The sequence below is a fragment of the Terrapene carolina genome, unplaced genomic scaffold (genome assembly GCF_002925995.2).
Source record: "Terrapene carolina triunguis isolate 2854851 unplaced genomic scaffold, T_m_triunguis-2.0 Scaffold23, whole genome shotgun sequence".
In the NCBI taxonomy this organism is placed as follows: Eukaryota; Metazoa; Chordata; order Testudines; family Emydidae; genus Terrapene; species Terrapene triunguis.
Genome location: NW_020664374.1, coordinates 22,895,110 through 22,914,017, shown reverse-complemented (window position 1 = coordinate 22,914,017; position 18,908 = coordinate 22,895,110). Strand labels below are relative to the sequence as shown.

The 18,908-nt window shown below is 42.6% G+C and overlaps 1 protein-coding gene across 1 annotated transcript in view; it reads right to left on the bottom strand.

The window, feature by feature from the left end:
• LOC113406259 (DNA polymerase alpha catalytic subunit-like) overlaps positions 1-18,908 on the bottom strand; it is a 350,159-nt gene that overhangs the window by 180,422 nt on the left and 150,829 nt on the right. The window contains exons 27-30 of the mRNA XM_026649907.1: positions 14,302-14,334; positions 10,302-10,394; positions 5,226-5,431; positions 3,325-3,457 (exon numbers count right to left, since the gene is read on the bottom strand). Of these exons, the coding sequence (XP_026505692.1) occupies positions 3,325-3,457; positions 5,226-5,431; positions 10,302-10,394; positions 14,302-14,334 (465 nt within the window). The remainder of the gene's footprint in view (positions 1-3,324; positions 3,458-5,225; positions 5,432-10,301; positions 10,395-14,301; positions 14,335-18,908) is intronic.

Below are 18,908 nucleotides of genomic sequence, written 5' to 3'. Positions count from 1 at the left end.
AACGCACCAGATTGAGGCTTCTCTGTACTTGTTCCCGAGATCTGCCCTTGATGAGCTGATTTTCGAGATAAGGGAAGACCTGGACTCCGCGACGTCTCAGGTAAGCAGCCACTGGTGCCATACATTTTGTGAAAACCCTTAGGGCTGATGAGAGGCCAAAGGCGAGTGCCGTGAATTTGAAATGATGTCCGCCCACTATGAAATGGAGGAAACATCTGACACTTCGGAATATGGAAATAAACGTCCTTCAAGTCAAGGGCGGCGTACCAGTCTCCCAGATCCAGGGAGGGGATGATGGAGGCCAGGGAGACCAGGCAAAATTTCAACTTCTTGAGAGACTTATTGAGGCGTCACAGGTCCAGAATAGGTCTGAGGCCCCCTTTTGCTTATGGGATCAGGAAATAACGGGAGTAGAACCCCTTTCCTGTCATGTCCCTAGGGACCTCCTCCACCGCCCCCAGGTTCAGGAGGTTTTCGACTTCTTGAATGAGTTACTCATGAGAAGAGTCCCTGAAGAGGGACGGGAAAGAGGGGGTGGGTGGGAAGGAGGGGTGGCCGAAAACTGCAGGAAGTAGCCTTGTGCGCTGGCCATTGGCCATGCTGGCAAGGTGGCACCGTCGATGTCAACATGGCTTCAGGTGCCCAATCGCACCGGTGGAGTCTGGGCAAGGGGCTGAACTGCCCTTACATGCTGGAGGAATCCCCTTCCGGTGACCACAGTGGGCCCATCGACGCCTAAGTCTGCCTGCTGACCATCGCCACCAGAGACTAGTGCCTGGAGTGAGAAGATCGGTGCCAGTATCGAGGGGACTGGTGCTGGTGCAGGGGGGGGGACCAGAGACATGACAAGGAGCGCTCCCACTGGGCAGGCGACTGAGATCTGCACCGTGAGGAAGACTGGTGGGAGGGTGAACGGTGCTGGTAGTACAGAGACCAGCACCTCCCTCTAGGCGATCCATATTGAGACAGCAGGGACCACGATTGCAGTGCCAGTGACCCAGGGTGAGCCCAAGAGGATCTGGACTGCGATTCTGGGGATTTGTGGCATGGAGATGGAAAATGCTGTCTTGGCTCGGGGGATCAGCAGTGCTCCACTGCCCCTTGAGGGGTCTTAACGGCTGGCTTGCCCTCGTGGGGAGCCTTTGGCATGTGCCACGTCGGCAGCACGGGCAGAGGCCTCTGCTCTCTCGGCGCCGGCAGAGCTTGGGAAGGCATCGGTGCCATCAGGGGATTGGGTCCCATACCGCTCCTGGGAGTTAGTGGTGGACCTTTTAAGAGGCTAAGGGCCCTGACCGGGGAGGCATGCACACATGGCTCCAGAGTGGCCGGGCGGCCTGAACTGGGTCCCTTGCCTGATGACCTATGGCCCTTCTTGCCTGGAGCCGGGGAGCTGTGCTTTCTAGTTTTCTTTTTGGGCACCAGCGATGGGGATTGCTGCCAGGCAAAACCCGGTGCCGGGGGTGCACTGCGCATTGAGGCCGAGGTACTAAGCGAGTCTTGGCGGGACGGCTCGGAAGCTGGGCAAAGGACTCCATGAGGAGAGCCCGCAAACGAATATCCCGCTCCTTCTGAGTCCTGGGCTGAAAGCTTTTACAAATACCGCATTCATTCATGTGTGATTCCCCCAAGCACTTGAGGCAGCTGTGCTTACAGGCTTGGCCTGTTTCAGTCCACGCAGGGCTTAAACCCGGGAGACCAGGGCATGCCCCGCCTGGAGCGAAGTCCCTGCTGGGACTCTAACTTCTAACTACACTTAACACTAACTACTATAAACAAACTATTTACAAGGCCCTAAGGCTCAAAGTCAGTAGAAACGAAATCGCTAGCCCTTGCAATGCAAGGAAAGGCACTCTGACTAACCACCACAGGCGATAAGAAGGAACTGAGAGGGCGTAGGGCCAGCGGCACCTGATATACCGACACATGAGAGCGGCATTCAAGGGGGAGCCACTGCCAACCCTACGGATACCGCTAAGGCAAAAATCTCCGACGACCGTGCACGTGGGCATGCACACCTAGAATGGAATTGACATGAGCAAGCACTCGAAGAAGAATGGGAGATATCTCCAATGGCATTCATTTTTAACGGAAAACTGGTTTGAAATGATTGTAGTCATACTAGTCCTCAAGAAAAGATAGATGAGGTAATAAAGGAACAGCTGTCAATGAACCACAAAACAGTTGACTCCACAAGCGCGGACATGAAAGTGTGTGATTTTCATTACTACTTTGTTTATATTTTCTTGAGGACCAGAGAGTTGCCCAACAGAGAAGGGGCACTATTATACTGTGGCAAAGCTGGGAGAGAAGAGTCTTTTCATAAGCCTCCAATGGGAAGAGAGAAGCTTTATTAACAAAGAAAGAAAAAAAGTCCCAGAAGGGGCATCAGAATTAATTTCAGCTCCAGTCCCTGTGCCTTAGAGAGGGAGAACCCAACAATTTGTACTGGACTTCTGGACATACTCTATAGTGAAAATAACTTTTTGATTCTTTTCCATTTATGTTTATGTTCCACGTTTAAAATAATTAAAGTAATGGCCTGGGAGACAATGTTCTCAGCTGTGGCAAAGAAAGTATATTCTATCACACTATTTTTGGAGCATGGCCTCACAGACCAAAAAAACAAAACAAAAACAAATCAGATTTGGGACTCTGAAAAAGTGAGACACACACTAGGATCCTCATTCAGCAAGGTACTTCAGCACATGCCTAACTTTAAACACGAATAGTCCCATTGCCTTTCTTACTTAGATTGTAAACTCTTTGGGGCAGGGACCATCTTTTTGTTGGATGTTTGTACAGCACCTAGCACAGTGGGGTCCTGGTCCATGGCTGAGGCTCCTAGGGAATATCACAATAGAAATTAAACAGGATTATTCATAGGCTTCAAGTCAGGCATATTGCTTAAGTCCCTTGCTGAATTGGGGCCCAAGTGCTAGTGCCAGGGAAAATGAAAGGAACAGAAGTGTAAGAGTGATAAATCTAAAAGAAAGAATCAAGTTAAAAATAGAGGGGGAATAGACATTTTCTCTTCTGACGTAGCCTAATCAGAGAGGTGGACCAGTATCAATATTTCCAGGAACCATTAAACTTTTCCCAGCACTAGTTCTGGATCACTGATCAGAAAGACAAACTAAAAACCCTGGTAATATCATATCAAATGCATGAAGAAATCATTTATGACTGTCCATCCCTTGCCTGAGTTTGGTGAACAGCACATATATACTACAGCATCTTTAAACAGAGAAGTCTTGCAAAAAGGTTTTAGGGGGGAAAAAAGAAACCTGAAAATCTTAGCAGTAGCTGATGAGTGATACCATTTACCTTGTTGATTTCAAATTGACTTATTGGGACTCTGCCATTTATCACATTTTCTCCAATTTCTATTAGTCGTCTTTGAATGTTTTCCACAATTGTGTCTCGGGACTGGTCAGAAAGAATCTGACCAATTACATAGCTGTAAAGAAGTAGAAGCAAACAAAAAACTTTCTTTAAAATACAGAGGGTATCTTAGTATTTTAAAAACACCACATTAAATATGTGCATCTCTCTCTTTGTTACCTCTAAAAACTACAAGCAAACTGAGGACAAAGTTTACCTCAAAATTATTAACACTTTTCCCATGATCTCTCACATGCTTTAATTATTTTATTAGGATACTTCAAATTTCAATTATTTAATCTTGAAACTACTTTAAATGATGGACCCAATGCATTTCTAATGTCCCCCTCACCCACCCAAGTGGTGTTTTGACATTTACTAATCCACAACAGGTATCCAAAATGAGAGAAAATTTGAATATGAAATCTGCTCACTAACTTCCTGCCTATTTCTGGAAAAATGTATACAGAGGGTCTGCCAGCTGCAGTACTTAGTCACTGAAGAACACTGACAAACACTTGTATAGCTTTAATTACTAATACATTCCTAACTTGGGGAAATTTGTTTCTATTATGATGCATCTTTTCTTAGAAAACAACAGTTAAGAATAGTAAGCAAGTGTGTAGTGTATATTTACAGATAAAGAGGCATCAATTTCTGGGTACATTTGGAGCCATAATTTATTTAAAACTAATATTTTCCAAGAGGCTGTATGCAATACACATTGATTCAGCCATAAGATGACCACCTCTCTGCCCAATCAAAAGTATTCTCTCTTTAGTACTAATTGTATAATCTCTGTAAAAGTTGAGTGCAAGAGAGGCTCCATATAATGCTGCACATAGTAAATGCCAATAAATCAAATAATCATTGATACCACATACCATCTTCTTTTACAAATAAAAGGATCTAAATAAATGACAAAAGGGCTCTTCAGGACAGTGACCACATCTTCCATTTTGAGTGCTTCTGCAAGCTTAACATTTATTAACAACTCTTTAAAGCTGTAATTTGCTACGGTGTAGTATCAAACTCCCTACCCCTTCAAAATTCTCAACCTAAGAACCCAAATCAATGATAAAACATGTGAGTAGACATACATTTCTCACAATTCCTGAATTCAGGTTTATTGTACTATATATCTAATTGCTTCAGAGGAAATGCAAATTTAAGATTTACAAGAAAGTGAGACCAACAGACAGTAAAAATAGAGCTTTTTAAGTAAACACATATAATCTGTTACTGGCTTAAAATCTTTCAATATTTTGATAGGCTGTTCTGAGTCCTTTTAAAAATTAGTTACAGCACTTCCTGTACTTAATACAGGAGTTAGAGTCAGAGTTTAAAGACCTGAATGGGCCACCAGATGATCTAGTCTGACCTCCTATATACCACAGGCCACCAACACTGCCCAGCGCCTGCACACCAAACCCAACAACTGAAATTAGGTGACGGCCTTCAGAAGAGAATAGCATTATGGGTCACAAGAGGAGAATAGAAGGGACCAAAGTGCACCAATGCCCAAGGCCACTGCAATGGCAGGGAACTGATTGAGATATACCCAGGTAATCCCAGCAAGTGACCTGCACCCCATGCTGCAGAAGAAGATAAAAAAAAACCAAGGTCACTGGCACTGCCAATCTGACTTAAGGAAAAATTCCTTCCTCACCTCACATATGGCAATCACTTAGAACCTGAACACTTGGCTATAAACAGTAGCAACATTTTTCCTGTGAGAGAGGCATTAGCAACATCTAGCAGCTCACATGTTAATGAAGATTGTGTATTTTTCAAGAGTCGTACAGCATAAGATGAAAATAGTCAATATTAAAAGCAAAACTCACTTTCCAGTTTCTTTTGCAAGGTCACACCAGTCTCTTCGGACTATGTCCAATCCTTTCAATTCCTGTTTGGTAACATATTTCCCATCTCCTGTTGGCTCCACTGTCAGAGCAGCATATTTCTTTTTCTTTAACAGTAGCAGGGACTTGAAGACCCCATCAATATCAATCTCCAACAATTTGTACAGCTTGTTCACTTCACTTTTAATCTGTGATACATTATCATTAAACCAAATGCAACATCTCAGTAATTATGAACACACATTACTTTTAACAATATATGCATCAGGCTGAAGTTGCATAGCAGTCATACTCTATGTTGTGTGCTTATATAGACATAATTTTATAGATTGGACAGATGTCTTCAGTATAGTAGTACTTATTAACTACCATTACAGTTAAGGTTATGACATTATTTCCAGCATGGAGCATGTTTTTCAGGGGTTTACAATTCGGTGTGATGAGCAGTACAGACCTTTCAGGATTCTAAAAAGGGTCCTCTCATAGTTATGGTTCCACCTCAGCCCAGTTTCTAACTCAAAAACAGGCAATGTCTGCCTGAGCAGAGAGAACTTTGAACCCAGAGGAGCAGAGCTTAGAGGAAGCCTGGGGACGGAAACAGGAGCAGATGAACCTAATGACTAGAAGCAGATATAAAAAGTCCAATTCCAGGTAGATGGTGGCTACTGTGCTATAGCTGCATTCCTGGACAAGCAGGATGGTGTCAAAATAAATATTGTTTGTGAATATTGGGGAGGAACTGAGCGAGCAGCCCATGCTTGGTTGTTTTTGTGTATGTTGCTTTTCTAAATAAATAATAAATAAAATATACTGGGTGCTGGCTTTCACAGAATAACCTGAACTCTTCTGGGAAAAGATGAAATACTCCCCTTTTTCCTATCTCCCACCCTCCCCCTTTGTGTGTAGTTTCTAGAACTGGGACCCATCTCACTTGACTACAGAAGTGTGAGGTAAGGCTTGGGTTGCTATCTTTCTGTTGGGCAAAAGATGAAATTTCCCTCTTTTCTCTCATCGCCCCTTCAAAGGAAAAAAATAAAATCTAGGAACACACAAATGTGTTTAGCTTAGAAAACAAGCTTGGGTCCTGGTTCCCATGCTGGCTGGTCAGGAGCTTCCCTTCTTTCCTCACATCATTTCTCTTTTCACTTCTTTCACAATGCATCTTTGCATCATTCACTCCCCCGAAACCTGTTCTGACTGCTTCCCATACCCCCTTAATTTTCATTTACTGATGTCTTGATTCTTCCCCCTTCTCCCACTGAGTGGAAACTCCTCTCTCCTTGTTCAGTCTCACAGAAGTTAGATATGGACAGAAGCTATTTGGTCACCTCAGCCACACCCATGCCAAGGTAGGATTATTCCTAGAATTTCTTTCATAGTTTTCCAGTCTAGTTTTAAATATCTTGAGATTGGACTTTAACTAACAATTTCCATTGGACTTCAAAAAACTTGATAACCGACATGACGAAGAATTAAACAGCGTGTAAGTAGTAACAGAATGAAATTAAGAAAGGAAAAGTGTATGCTGAAAAGCAAGGAAATTTTCCCGATAATGAGCTCTATTAACCAGTGTAATCTCTTCTGGGAAGTGGCTGAAGCTAGGCACACTTAGAACGAGACTAGTAAATATACGATGCTACATTGGATGAGAGATGGACTAGATAACCTTACACTGATTGTAGGTATTTGTATGGCATGTTGGCTTATATTAAGGCACAGAAAATTGTGGTTGATAATTTTCTTTCTGCTATCAGCATTTCCCACCATTCTGGATATCCACGCTGCTCTCTTCTCTCTGAGGCTCACAGAGGTAGATCAGAATTTTGATGCTGCACAGTCTCCCATGCCCCTTCTGGTTCCACCTGCTGCCAGATGAATTATTCCTAAACTGTAAAACTTGCACATCATTGACACATATTCCAAAGATGATAAAGTATCTGTGGACATCAGACCAAGGAAGACAGTCATATGGCAACGACTTCACTTAATAGCTGAGCCTTGACTCATAAGCCATCCAAGGTGGATAGAATTGTGGGAGACAGTGCTGCAGAAAGGAAATCATTGCTAAGAAATTTTCCATTCTGCAGCCCAGCATGTCCCACAACTCTTGACATCTGGAAAGTAATGAACAGTGAACATATATAGAGAGGATTATGAAGGTCCCATTTCGGGAAGAGTGGCCTGCCCACCAATCTGGCTAACCAGAATGCTTGTAGGAATCTGTCTACCTGTGGATTGTCTGCCCAGGAGGATCCTGCAAATAGCACCGTACTAAAGACAGAACCCTGAAACATAATGATACCGGGCTGAAGGCCTGTCTAGGACTTCTTGAAGGATGTACAGAATGGCTGTTTTCTGGGATTTGCATTGTGCTCTTGGCACCAGATGTTGAATCCGGATCAGATACAGGAGTACGCTTTTAGTATCTATCCTCTCCTAGATGAAAGCAATATCTTACTGACTTTGGAGGACAGACTGAGCTTTCTAGTGTTTCCCTCTCAATAGCTAGGCTTTTAGTTGAAGCCACTTCAGTCAGGATGAAGAAGAGAACCTTCAAAAGGATGTTCACAGAAGCAGGAATGGGTGCTCCAGTTTCAGCTTTATCAGGTTTGAGAACACAGGTCTCCTTGGCCAACAATGAGTTATCAGAATTACCATTGCCTGTTCTCATTTTATTTTCTGGACTGCCTTTCCCAATACTGGAAATGGTAGATACACAAGTAGGTCCTGAGGCCAACTATGCTATAAGGCCTGGTCTACACTGGGGGCATGTGGGGGGGGGGGGGGGAAATCGATCTAAGATACGCAACTTCAGCTACGAGAAGAGCGTAGCTGAAGTCAACGCATCTTCGATCGACTTAGAATCACTTACTTCGCGTCCTCGCGGCACGGGATCGACGGCCGCCGCTCCCCCGTCGACTTTGCTTCCGCCTCTCGCCGAGCTGGAGTTCAGCAGTCGACAGGAGAGCGATCGGGGATCGATTTATCGCGTCTACACTTTCTATCTTTCTATCCGTGGGTTCTTTTGGGTAGAACTCCCCTTCTGAGGGAATAACCATATCCCTGGCAAGGAACGCTACAGTGGCGTCAACCTTCAGTATCTCAACAATAGAGCCCTTTGATTCTTGAATGTTATAGAGCCTGAGGCCACTCTTGTTAATATGCTGCCCTGATCAGTCTTGTTCCATTTATCCTTAATCACTTCCTTGAAGGAGAAGTGAAGCGGTATTGCAGCCTCAAGGGAGGATTTTGAAGGGAGCAATCTGCTCTGAGGCTTACTGACAGGAGCCTGTCAGGTTTCAGAGCCAGATAACTCACCTTTCTACTGGAGGAGTAGAAGCTCTGCTGCAGCTTTGGGGAGGCCTTTTGCCACTTGCCTTAGGACCAGGGGCCCTCTCAAGAGGTCTGTCTCAGAATCCTCCCCACTGGGTCCCAGTCCCCAAGATGGGAGGGGAAATTTGTTGTTGGAACTCTCCTGGTCAGCTTTGGGAGGTGGAGCGGATTAGAAGCCCTGCTTCTTTTCTCCTTGGGAACCATTTTAAGATTGGCGGGGGCGGGGAGGAGGAAGAGAATTTGTGACCACCTCAAGCCTCCCCAATTTGTTCTGCAGACGCCTCCTGGGACTTACACCCCCTCACTTTTGGAGGCTCTCTCTGCTCTGCACTGGGGTTCCTGCTCCATTCCCGCCCCCCCATCAGAGTCACGGCTGCCTCAGTAGTACGGTGACCCCACCTGCCTGTCCAACTCTCAGCCCTGGGACCTAACGAAGTCAGGGACAGAAGGCTGAGTCCAGGCTGGGCACAACTCACCATCTATCAAGCCTAGGAAAGCTGCCTCACATAGAGAACAATGCTTGGATTTGACCCGGCAGAGGAGCCGACAGGGACATGCTGCCGTGGAAGCTCAGGGAAGTTTAATCCCCAAAGGGGTAACCAACCCAGGGAGGAGGAGGAATGCCGAGGAGGGAGAATACTGCTCCCCACTGCCCAAAAAAACTGGCAGAAAAGTTAAAATAGGAGGAGGAAGGGCAGGAGCAAAAGAAATCACCTCCGTCTGCTGCTGTGGAGGCAAAGAATCTGGCAGCAAGTAGGAGCAGTGGTAATATAGCCAGACTGTGTGGTGCCAAAATGCTGATCCACCTCCGTGAGTTATAGAAAGAGAAGAGCAGCCCACACGTCCAGAACAGTGGGAGATGCTGGGTTGCAGAAAAATAATTACCACATATTCAGAACAAACAATGCTTAATTTTAACAGTGTTCTTATGTCCCATTGATATCAATAGATCATAAGTACTTTCCTAAATCAGGATTGCTCTATTGAACTGAGGTAATATCCGCTGCCATATAATGACACAACTAGACCATATGCAGCACAGAGCTTCAATCCTAACTTTAAATTTCCAAACAGTCTTAAGAGAGTAGTATATTTTCTTTCATCCCATGTAACACAGCAACCAAGAATATATAGAAAATTAATTTCTAAAAAACATTTAAGTGTGTTCAAAATGCCATGCCAAGCCAAAGAATGTGCCACAACTTCGCTTCATACTGTTAACTTTCTGCCCTGCATCAGCTCCTCATAAAATTCAAGATTCTCACCCTCAACTGCAAGGCTCTATATTATCCTGCCTCCTCCTACAGTTCTTCTCTCAACTTTCTTTGTATCCTTTTCCACTTCCTACACAGATGCCAGTCCTTTCACCTTATTTCTTCCTTTGCTCCCTTTCTATCATGGCTCCTTCTGCACCAGTCTCCTCATTCTCACCTCCTTAGAATCCCCCTCCCCTCTTTCTTCAAATCACCTCTTGAAAATGTGTGTGTTTAGGAAACCCATCTACCCTTTCTTTCATCATTAGCAATGCACAAACCCTTCGTATTCTGAAACTGGTCTCCTATATTTTTGTCTTGCATTTGTATACATTCCAACCGATGACACATTTAGGACACCCAAACCTTTTTTCACTAAATTTGTGTGTGGTGTCTCTCTCTCACACATATTCTTGTAACACCCATGTATGAAGTCTATGAGAAATATTTTTTTCCTTCAAAATTCCCTTACCTTGTTCCCCAGCTTGAAAACCTCCTCCAGGTTTGTGCTATTTGTATTTATCATAATGGAATCTGTATCTCCATAAATCACTTCAAAGTTCATCTAAATAAAACAAGCAGCTTTAAACAAAAGAATTACAAAACAACCTCTCTCTTACCGTACCTTATCTAGTCTCTGGGTAAGGATACAAGGGATTAAAAAAAACAAGGATAGTGGTAGGGATCTACTACAGACCATCTAACCAGGAAAAAAGAGGTGGATGAGTCTTTTTATAAACAACTAACAAAATCATCCAAAGCACAGGACTTGGTGGTGATGGGGGACTTCAACTACCCAGATATCTGTTGGGAAAATAACACAGCAGGGCGCAGACTATCCAACAAGTTCTTGGAATGTATTGGAGACAATTTTTATTTCAGAAGTTGGAGAAAGCTACTAAGGGAGAGACTGTTCTAGATTTGATTTTGACAAATAGGAAGGAACTGATTCAGAATTTGAAAGTGGAAGGCAGCTTAGTGATCATGAAATGGCAGAGTTCATGATTCTTAGAGATGGTAGGAGGGAAAACAGCACAATAAAGATAACGGATTTCAGGAAGGAAGACTTTCACAAACTCAGGGGTTTAGTAGATAAGATCCCATGGGAAGCAAGTCAAAGGGAAAAAACAGTTCAAGAGAGTTTGCAGTTTTTCAAAGAGACATTATTAAAGGCACAAGAGCAAACTATCCCACTGCATAGGAAATATAGGAAGTAAGACAAAAGACCATGCTGGCTTATCCAGGACACCGTCAGTGATCTGAAACTCAAAAAAGGGCTACAAAAAGTGGAAACTAGGTCAAATTACAAAGGATGAATATAAACAAATACAAGCATGTAGGGACAAAATTAGAAAGGCCAAGGCACAAAACCAGATTAAACTAGCTAGAGACAAAGGGCAAAAAGAAAACATTCTACAAATATATTAGAAGCAAGAGGAAGACCAAGGACAGAGTAGGCCCATTACTCATGTCTTCAAGTCACCAGGGTCTGATGAAATCCATCCTAGAATACTAGTTGACTGAAGACATATCTGAGCCATTAGCAATTATCTTCAAAAAGTCAGAAGATGGGAGAGATTCTAGAGAACTGGAAAAGGGCAAATATAGTCCCAACCTAGTAAAAGGGAAATAAAGACAACCCAGGGAATTACAGACCAATAACTTCAGTACTTTAGTAACTAACAGTCAGCATAGATAGTCAAGAACAAATCATGTCAAACCAACCTAATAGCTTTCTTTGACAGGGTAACAAGCCTTGTGGATGGGGGGAAGCATTAGATCTGGTCTATCTTGACTTTAGTAAGGCTTTTGATACTGTCTCACATAATCTTCTCATAAACAAACTAGGTAAATACAATCTAGATGGTGCTACTATAAGGTGGGTGCATAACTGTTTGGAAAACCGTTCCCAGAGAGTAGTTATCAGTGGTTCACAGTCAAGCTGCAAGGGCATATCAAATGGGGTCCTGTAGGGATCAGTTCTCAGTCTGGTTCTGTTCAGTATCTTCATCAATGATTTAGATAATGGCAGAGAGTAGACTTATAAAGTTTGCGGACGATACCAAGCTGGGAGGGGTTCCAAGTGCTTTCGAGGATAGGATTAAAATTCAAAATGATCTGGAGAAATGGTCTCAAGTAAATAGGATGAAATTCAATAAGAAGAAATGCAAAGTCCCTTAGGAAGGAACAAGCAGTTGCACACATACAAAATGGGAAATGACTGCCTAGGAAAGAGTACAGAGGAAAGGGATCTGGGGGTCATGGTGGATCACAAGCTAAATATGAGCCAACAGTGTAATATTGTTGCTAAAAAAGCAAACATCATTCTGGAATGTATTAGCATGAGTGTTGTAAGCAAGACACGAGAAGTAATTCTCCACTCTACACTGTGCTGATAAGGCCTCAATTGGGTATTGTGTCTAGTTCTGGGCGCCACGTTTTAAGAAAGATGTGAACAAATTGGAGAAAGTCCAGAGAAGAGCAACAAAAATGATTAAAGGTCTAGAAAACATGACCTATGGGGGAAGAGTGAAAAAAAAATGGGGTTGTTTAGTCTGGAGATGAGAAGACTAAGAGGGGAAGTGACAATAGTTTTCAAGTACATAAAAAGTGGTTACAAGGAGGAGAAAGAAAAATTGTTCTCGTTAACCTCTGAGGATAGGACAAGAAGCAATGGGCTTAAATTGCAGCAAGGGAGGGTTAGGTTGAACATTAGGAAAAACTTCCTGTCAGGGCTGTTAAGCACTGGAATAAATTGCCCAGGGAGGTTGTGGATGCTACATCATTGGAGATTTTTAAGAGCAGGTTAGACAAACACCTGCCAGGGATGGTCTAGATAATACTAGTCCTGCCATGAGTGCGGGAGGAATGGACTAGATGACCTCTTAAGATCCCCAACAGTCTACAATTCTATGATTCTATATTGCATTCTGTCGCATTTTCAAAATTTGAGCAAAATGTTTACACGACTCATTATTAGTTTAACAGTAAACTATACAAATAATGCAAAGCAGGATTTTATTTAAAAGTTTAGGTTTCATTAAAATGTATATATGTAAATATACGTGTATACGTGTGCGTATTCAAGGGGGGGGGGGAAATCAAGCATGAGACAACTAAGTAAACGCTAAAAGAAGAAAAATCAGGCAGACTTTTCAGTTGTACGTTTTGCCAGTTAGTATATTTTTCAACACCATATGCGGTATAGAATACTGTAAATAAGAAGTGGAAGAAAATAAATGAACAATTCTGGTCTTAAGAGTTCCACCCCTATTGTTATCATCTGTCATTTTGGCTGGCTGAGAGGGAAGAGAGAAAAGACCATCAGACTGACAGACACATTCAGACTATTCAAGACAAGGTATGTTTGCTTATAGCCAACATCTTTGAAGAGTAACATGATAGCCTGAAGATCCATTTGCGACCATCACAACACTACTGCAAAGTACCCACATCATATAAAAGAAACATCACTTGTCTGACAAATTTCAAGGGAACCCATCACAGTCATATTTGACTGATAGATACAGTAATTAAGAGCACTACAAAGTTATCCACAGTGGACTCTGCTCTTCCTTCACCTCTTCCAGATTCAGCATTTGGCTTACAAGTCTTCTCTCTCAGCCACTTCAATATTTTTTTAAGAAGGCTTTTGCCAAAAAACAACTCTTTCAATGTGCTCTGAAAAGAGTTAGGCTTTGACTCAGTCTTCCTCTTTTGTTTAGTCCTTACATTGGCCAGAAGCCTTGAAAGAGAATGTATTTTTCCTTTTGGATAAAGAAATAACCACAGTGTTCCATGTGTTTTCCATCTCCAGACTGAACTACTGTATCTGGAGATGAACACAGAAACTCCTTCTTGTGCAGAGCACTTTAGTCTGCCTTCTTAGCAGAAAAAGCTATCATAACATCACATTGAATTATATCCAGGTCAAAACTCACAAGAACAGAAGACAGGCATAATTTCCTAGCAAGGTAGAGGTGAAAGAAGGCAACTGTCACCATTATTGCTACCCAGATATTCAGGATTAGCAATAAATCCAGTGGGATCCTATCACCTTGACAAACGAAGACCAGATGTCTTTAATGGTGGGAGAGGTCAGTGCAGTTAAACAAATCTATATTAAACTCCAAATAGTATATAATCACCATATAATAGAATAAAAAGGGAGCCAAAAAAAATTCCTAGTAAAACACTAGAACACAGAGCGTAATAGGCCTCTGAGTAAACTCTAATTAGCACTGTTGCTAATTTGCTTGAAACACTCTCACACAAGCTTCAAGCAGGGGCTAGATCACATCGGTGTTAAGAGAAGGAAAAAAGCTATAATCCATTAGGAAGGATTACATTTGTAAACTAGGCATCCCAAGAAGTGATTTCAAGTTTGTTTGGGTTACAATTTTCTTAGAATAAAACATTTCACTGGGTGTGCTATTTAAGGGTTGTTGTATAATGAAAATGTTCAGCATTACCTTCTGCACCATCTCCTTAGTGTGCATCAAAATCTGAAATGAAAAAAAATATTATCAAAGATTAATGTATGATATAATTACAAGTTAACATATGAGAATATCCATCACATAGTTAATTCCAAATGTTTGTGGCTTTCAAAACATGAATAAAAGAACGGCCCTACTAGGTCAGACCAAAGGTCCATCTAGCCCAGTATCCTGTTTTCTGACAGTGGCCAGTGCCAGGTGCCCCAGAGGGAATGAACAGAACAGGTAATCATCAAGTGATCCATCCCCTGTCGCTCATTCCCAGCTTCTGGAAAACAGAGGCTAGGGACACCATTCCTGCCCATCCTGACTAATAGCCATTGATGGACCTATCCTCCATGAATTGATCTAGTTCTTTTTTGAACCCTGTTATGGTCTTGGCCTTCACAGCATCCTCTGGCAAGGAGTTCCACAGGTTGACTGTGCATCGTGTGAAGAAATACTTCCTTTTATTTGTTTTAAACCTGCTGCCTATTAATTTCATTTGGTGACCCCTAGTTCTTGTGTTATGAGAATAGTAAACAACACTTCCTTATCTACTTTCTCTACACCGGTCATGATTTTATAGACCTCAATTATATCTCCCCTTAGCCGTCTCTTTTCCAAGGTGAAAAGTCCCAGTCTTATTAATCTATCCTCAGACAGAAGCCGTTCCATACCCATAATCATTTTTGTTGCCCTTTTCTGAACCTTTTCCAATTCCAATATATCTTTTTTGAGATGGGACGATTACATCTGCACACAGTATTCAAGATGTGGGCATACCATGGATTTATAGAGAGGCAACATGATATTTTCTGTCTTATTATAGATCCCTTTCTTAATTATTCCCAGCATTCTGTTCGCTTTTTTGACTGCCGCTGCACATTGAGTGAATGTTTTCAGAGAACTATCCACAATGACTCCAAGATCTTTTTCTTGAATGGTTACAGCTAATTTAGACCCCATCATTTTATATTTATAGTTGGGATTATGCTTTCCAATGTGCATTACTTTGCATTTATCAACATTCAATTTCATCTGCCATTTTGTTGCCCAGTCACCCAGTTTTGAGAGATCCTTTTGTAGCTCTTTGCAGTCTGCCTGGCTCTTAACTATCTTTAGTAATTTTGTATCATCTGTAAATTTTGCCACCTCACTGTTTACCCCTTTTTCCAGATCATTTACGAATATGTTGAATAGGACTGGTCCCAGAACAGACCCCTGGGGGACATCACTATTTACCCCTCTCCATTCTGAAAACTGACCATTTATTCCTACCCTTTGTTTCCTATCTTTTAACCAGTTACCAATCCATGAGAGCACCTTTCCTCTGATCCCATGGCAGCTTACTTTGCGTAAGAGCCTTTGGTGAGGAACCTTGTCAAAAGCTTTCTGAAAATCTAAGTACACTATATCCACTGGAACCCCTTAGTCCACATGCTTGTTGACCCCGTCTCACAATTCTAGTCGATTGGGAAGGCATGATTTTCCTTTACTAAAACCATGTTGACTCTTCCTCAACAAATCATGTTTGTCTATATGTCTGACAATATTGTTCATTATTATAGTTTCAACCAGTTTGCCCAGTACTGAAGTCAGGCCTGTAATTGCCGGAATCACCCCTTGAGCCTCTTTTAAAAATTGGCGTCACATTAGCTATCCTACAGTCATTTGGTACAAAAGTTAATTTAAATGATAGGTTACAGACTACAGTTAGTAGTTCTGTAATTTCACATTTGAGTTCCTTCAGAACTCTTGGGTGAATACCATCTGGTCCTGGTGACTTATTGATGTTTAATTTATCAATTTGTTCCAAAACCTCCCCTAATGATAACACAATGTGGGACAGTTCCTCAGATCTGTCACCTAAAAAGAATGGCTCAATTTTGGGAATCTCCCTCACATCCTCAGCTATGAAGACCGATGCAAAGAATTCATTTAGTTTCTCCACAATGGCCTTATCGTCCTTGAGTGCTCCTTTAGCACCTGAAGCAAACTATTTGTCTCTTCTGGTAATAAATATAGCCACCCTAATACTCATAGTAAGAACACAAATCCTTGGCTCACCTAGCATTAAATGGCGCTTACTTGCATGTAACTGGAGGTTCTTCAAGATGCGTGGTCCCTATATGTATTTCATACATGGGTGCCCATGTGTGCCACACATCTGAGTCCGGAGATTTGTAGCAAACAGTGTCTGTTGGTCCTCACCTGCACAGTTGCTCCCCTAATGCTCTGAACTGAGGGCATCGGCCAATGCTTCTCAAGTTCCTCCTGTTCCCACAAATCAGACAAGATCTAAAGCAGAGGGGAAGGACGGTGGGTAGTGGAATACAGATAGGGACCACACATCTCAAAGAACCTCCAATTACAGGTAAGTAATCTGCCTTTCTTCTTTGAGTTCTGATCACTATGTGGATTCCACATGTGGGTGACTGGTAAGAAGTATTTGAACAGGAGGATGAGTGCAAGGATGCAGTTGGTATGAATGTCTGTAATACTGCTGTCCCCACAGCTGCAACTGCAGAAGAGGCCTGGAGTAAGGTATAATGCTTCTTAAAGGCAAGGATAGAGCTCGAGGTAGTTGCCTCACAAATGTCCAGTATAACTACTTCAGCAAGTTAGTTGTTGTCACGTGAATAAAGACAGAGTCGCCTTCTGTGAGAGGATGGAAGGCATTGATTGCTGACAAGTGGATCCACAGCAAGCAAAAAGTCCTGACGTCTTGTGGAACAGGAGAAAGCCTAAAACAACAGGAATGCCTGCTGACTCTGGAGATAACTGTTCCTGCTGACAGTTCCAGGCAGAGAAACTCCTCCAATGAGCTAGAAAGGATTTTCTTGTGGAAAAAAAACTTTCCTGCTGCCACTTAGGACAGCCTCTGAGCATGCAATTTCTATGTCTGACACCCATCCAAATACCAGGCTGTGAGGTGAAGAAGGTAGGGTTGGTATGTCTGATTCCGGCATTCTCAAGAGTTAAATACAGAAAGGGTTGGATACAGATGGGAGGACGGGTTGACATTTGTAGAAGGTCAGGAAAACAAAACTGTCTGGGCCAATTGGGTGAGATATGGAACTCCCAGTTGGAGCCAGTGGTGCCAATCTTCCAGTCTCTGAGATGGAATCAGAGCTGGTACAGTCAGATCCTTCTTCCTTCGTGCCTTCCCTTCTTGGTTGGAAGATTTATGTAGAACTAATTCTTTAGGACTCACGAATGAGGACTCACCCAACTTGGACCAAGATGGGGAGGGATCCTTTTCCTTGGACGCAGACCTAGATGAGAATCTGTCCTTATGCTTATGACCATGTCCCCTACTCTTTGGCTTAACGTTTTTGATCTCTGTTCCGAAGCTCATGCTCAGAGAGGTGCTGCTCAGTCTGAAGTCCTTGTACTGGTGGTTCTCCCTGGCCTGGATCCAACTGGGGTCTCGTGGCATTCTCCAGGAGATGTTTCTGCAGATGGGGCTCTCTTCTCTAGTGGGCTCAGAGAGAAAAGGAGGAACAAATGCTGCAGTGATGTGAGCCTCTCAGAGGCAGTAAAGGCAGCACTTGTGTTTATCGCTGGTGGAGAAGAAATGTGGGCAGGAGATACAGTCCTTAAACCCCAGGAATCTGGGCATACCTTCTCCATGGGAAGAGGCTCCCCAAAACAGGGAGAAGCGAGAGACACTATACAAATACTAAAAAAAAGCTAAGACTCAGGTTATTAAAAATATTGACAATATATATTTACAGATTTTGAAAGTATAGGAAGATCATTTCAGACACAGAAGATTTCAACTCAGGCCATGCGGCAGAAAGAAGGAACTAGAGAAGCGCTGGCCCATGCCACCCTTCATGACCTCGGTTTAGAGCACAAAGAGAGCAATTGCACAGGCACAAGTCAAACCAATGGACACTATTTGCTACATATTTCCAACTTAGGCACATGGAGCAACATGCATACCCGTGTGTGGAATATCAGCACTGGCAGCAGAATCTCTCTATTAGCCCACCTAAATAATAATAATATATTCTTAAAAATAATAACTGGAGCTAAAGATATTCTCATTTCTAAATAATGCTTACAGAATGGTACAAGTCAGAAGGAATCTATAGTAGCTCATTCTAGTCCATTAATAGTGCTTCAAGCTAGGAACTATTTTGTTACACACCTCTACCTCGATATAACATTGTCCTTGGGAGCCAAAAAATCTTACCGCGTTATATCGAACTTGCTTTGATTCATCGGAGTGCGCAGCCCCGCCCCCCCGGAGCCCTGCTTTACCGCGTTATATCCGAATTCGTGTTATATCGGGTCGCGTTATATCGGAGTAGAGGTGTACCTTAGCCATTGGTAAGATTGTTTAGTCTAGCTATGAATATGGTCAAAGATGGTCCCTTAACTGGACTGTTCTGATGTATAACTTCAAAAATAGTTTTCTAATGTTTAACATATGTTTTCCTTGCAGCGACTAAAGACCATTACTACCTTTGTCCCCATTGGCTAGTGATAACTAATCTCTCTGTATAAATATACCAACATCATTATTATAAAGGTTTTGCAGCAGAGACTTGAAATTTGGTAGGGTGGTGGCCTTTTTTTTTTTTTTTTTG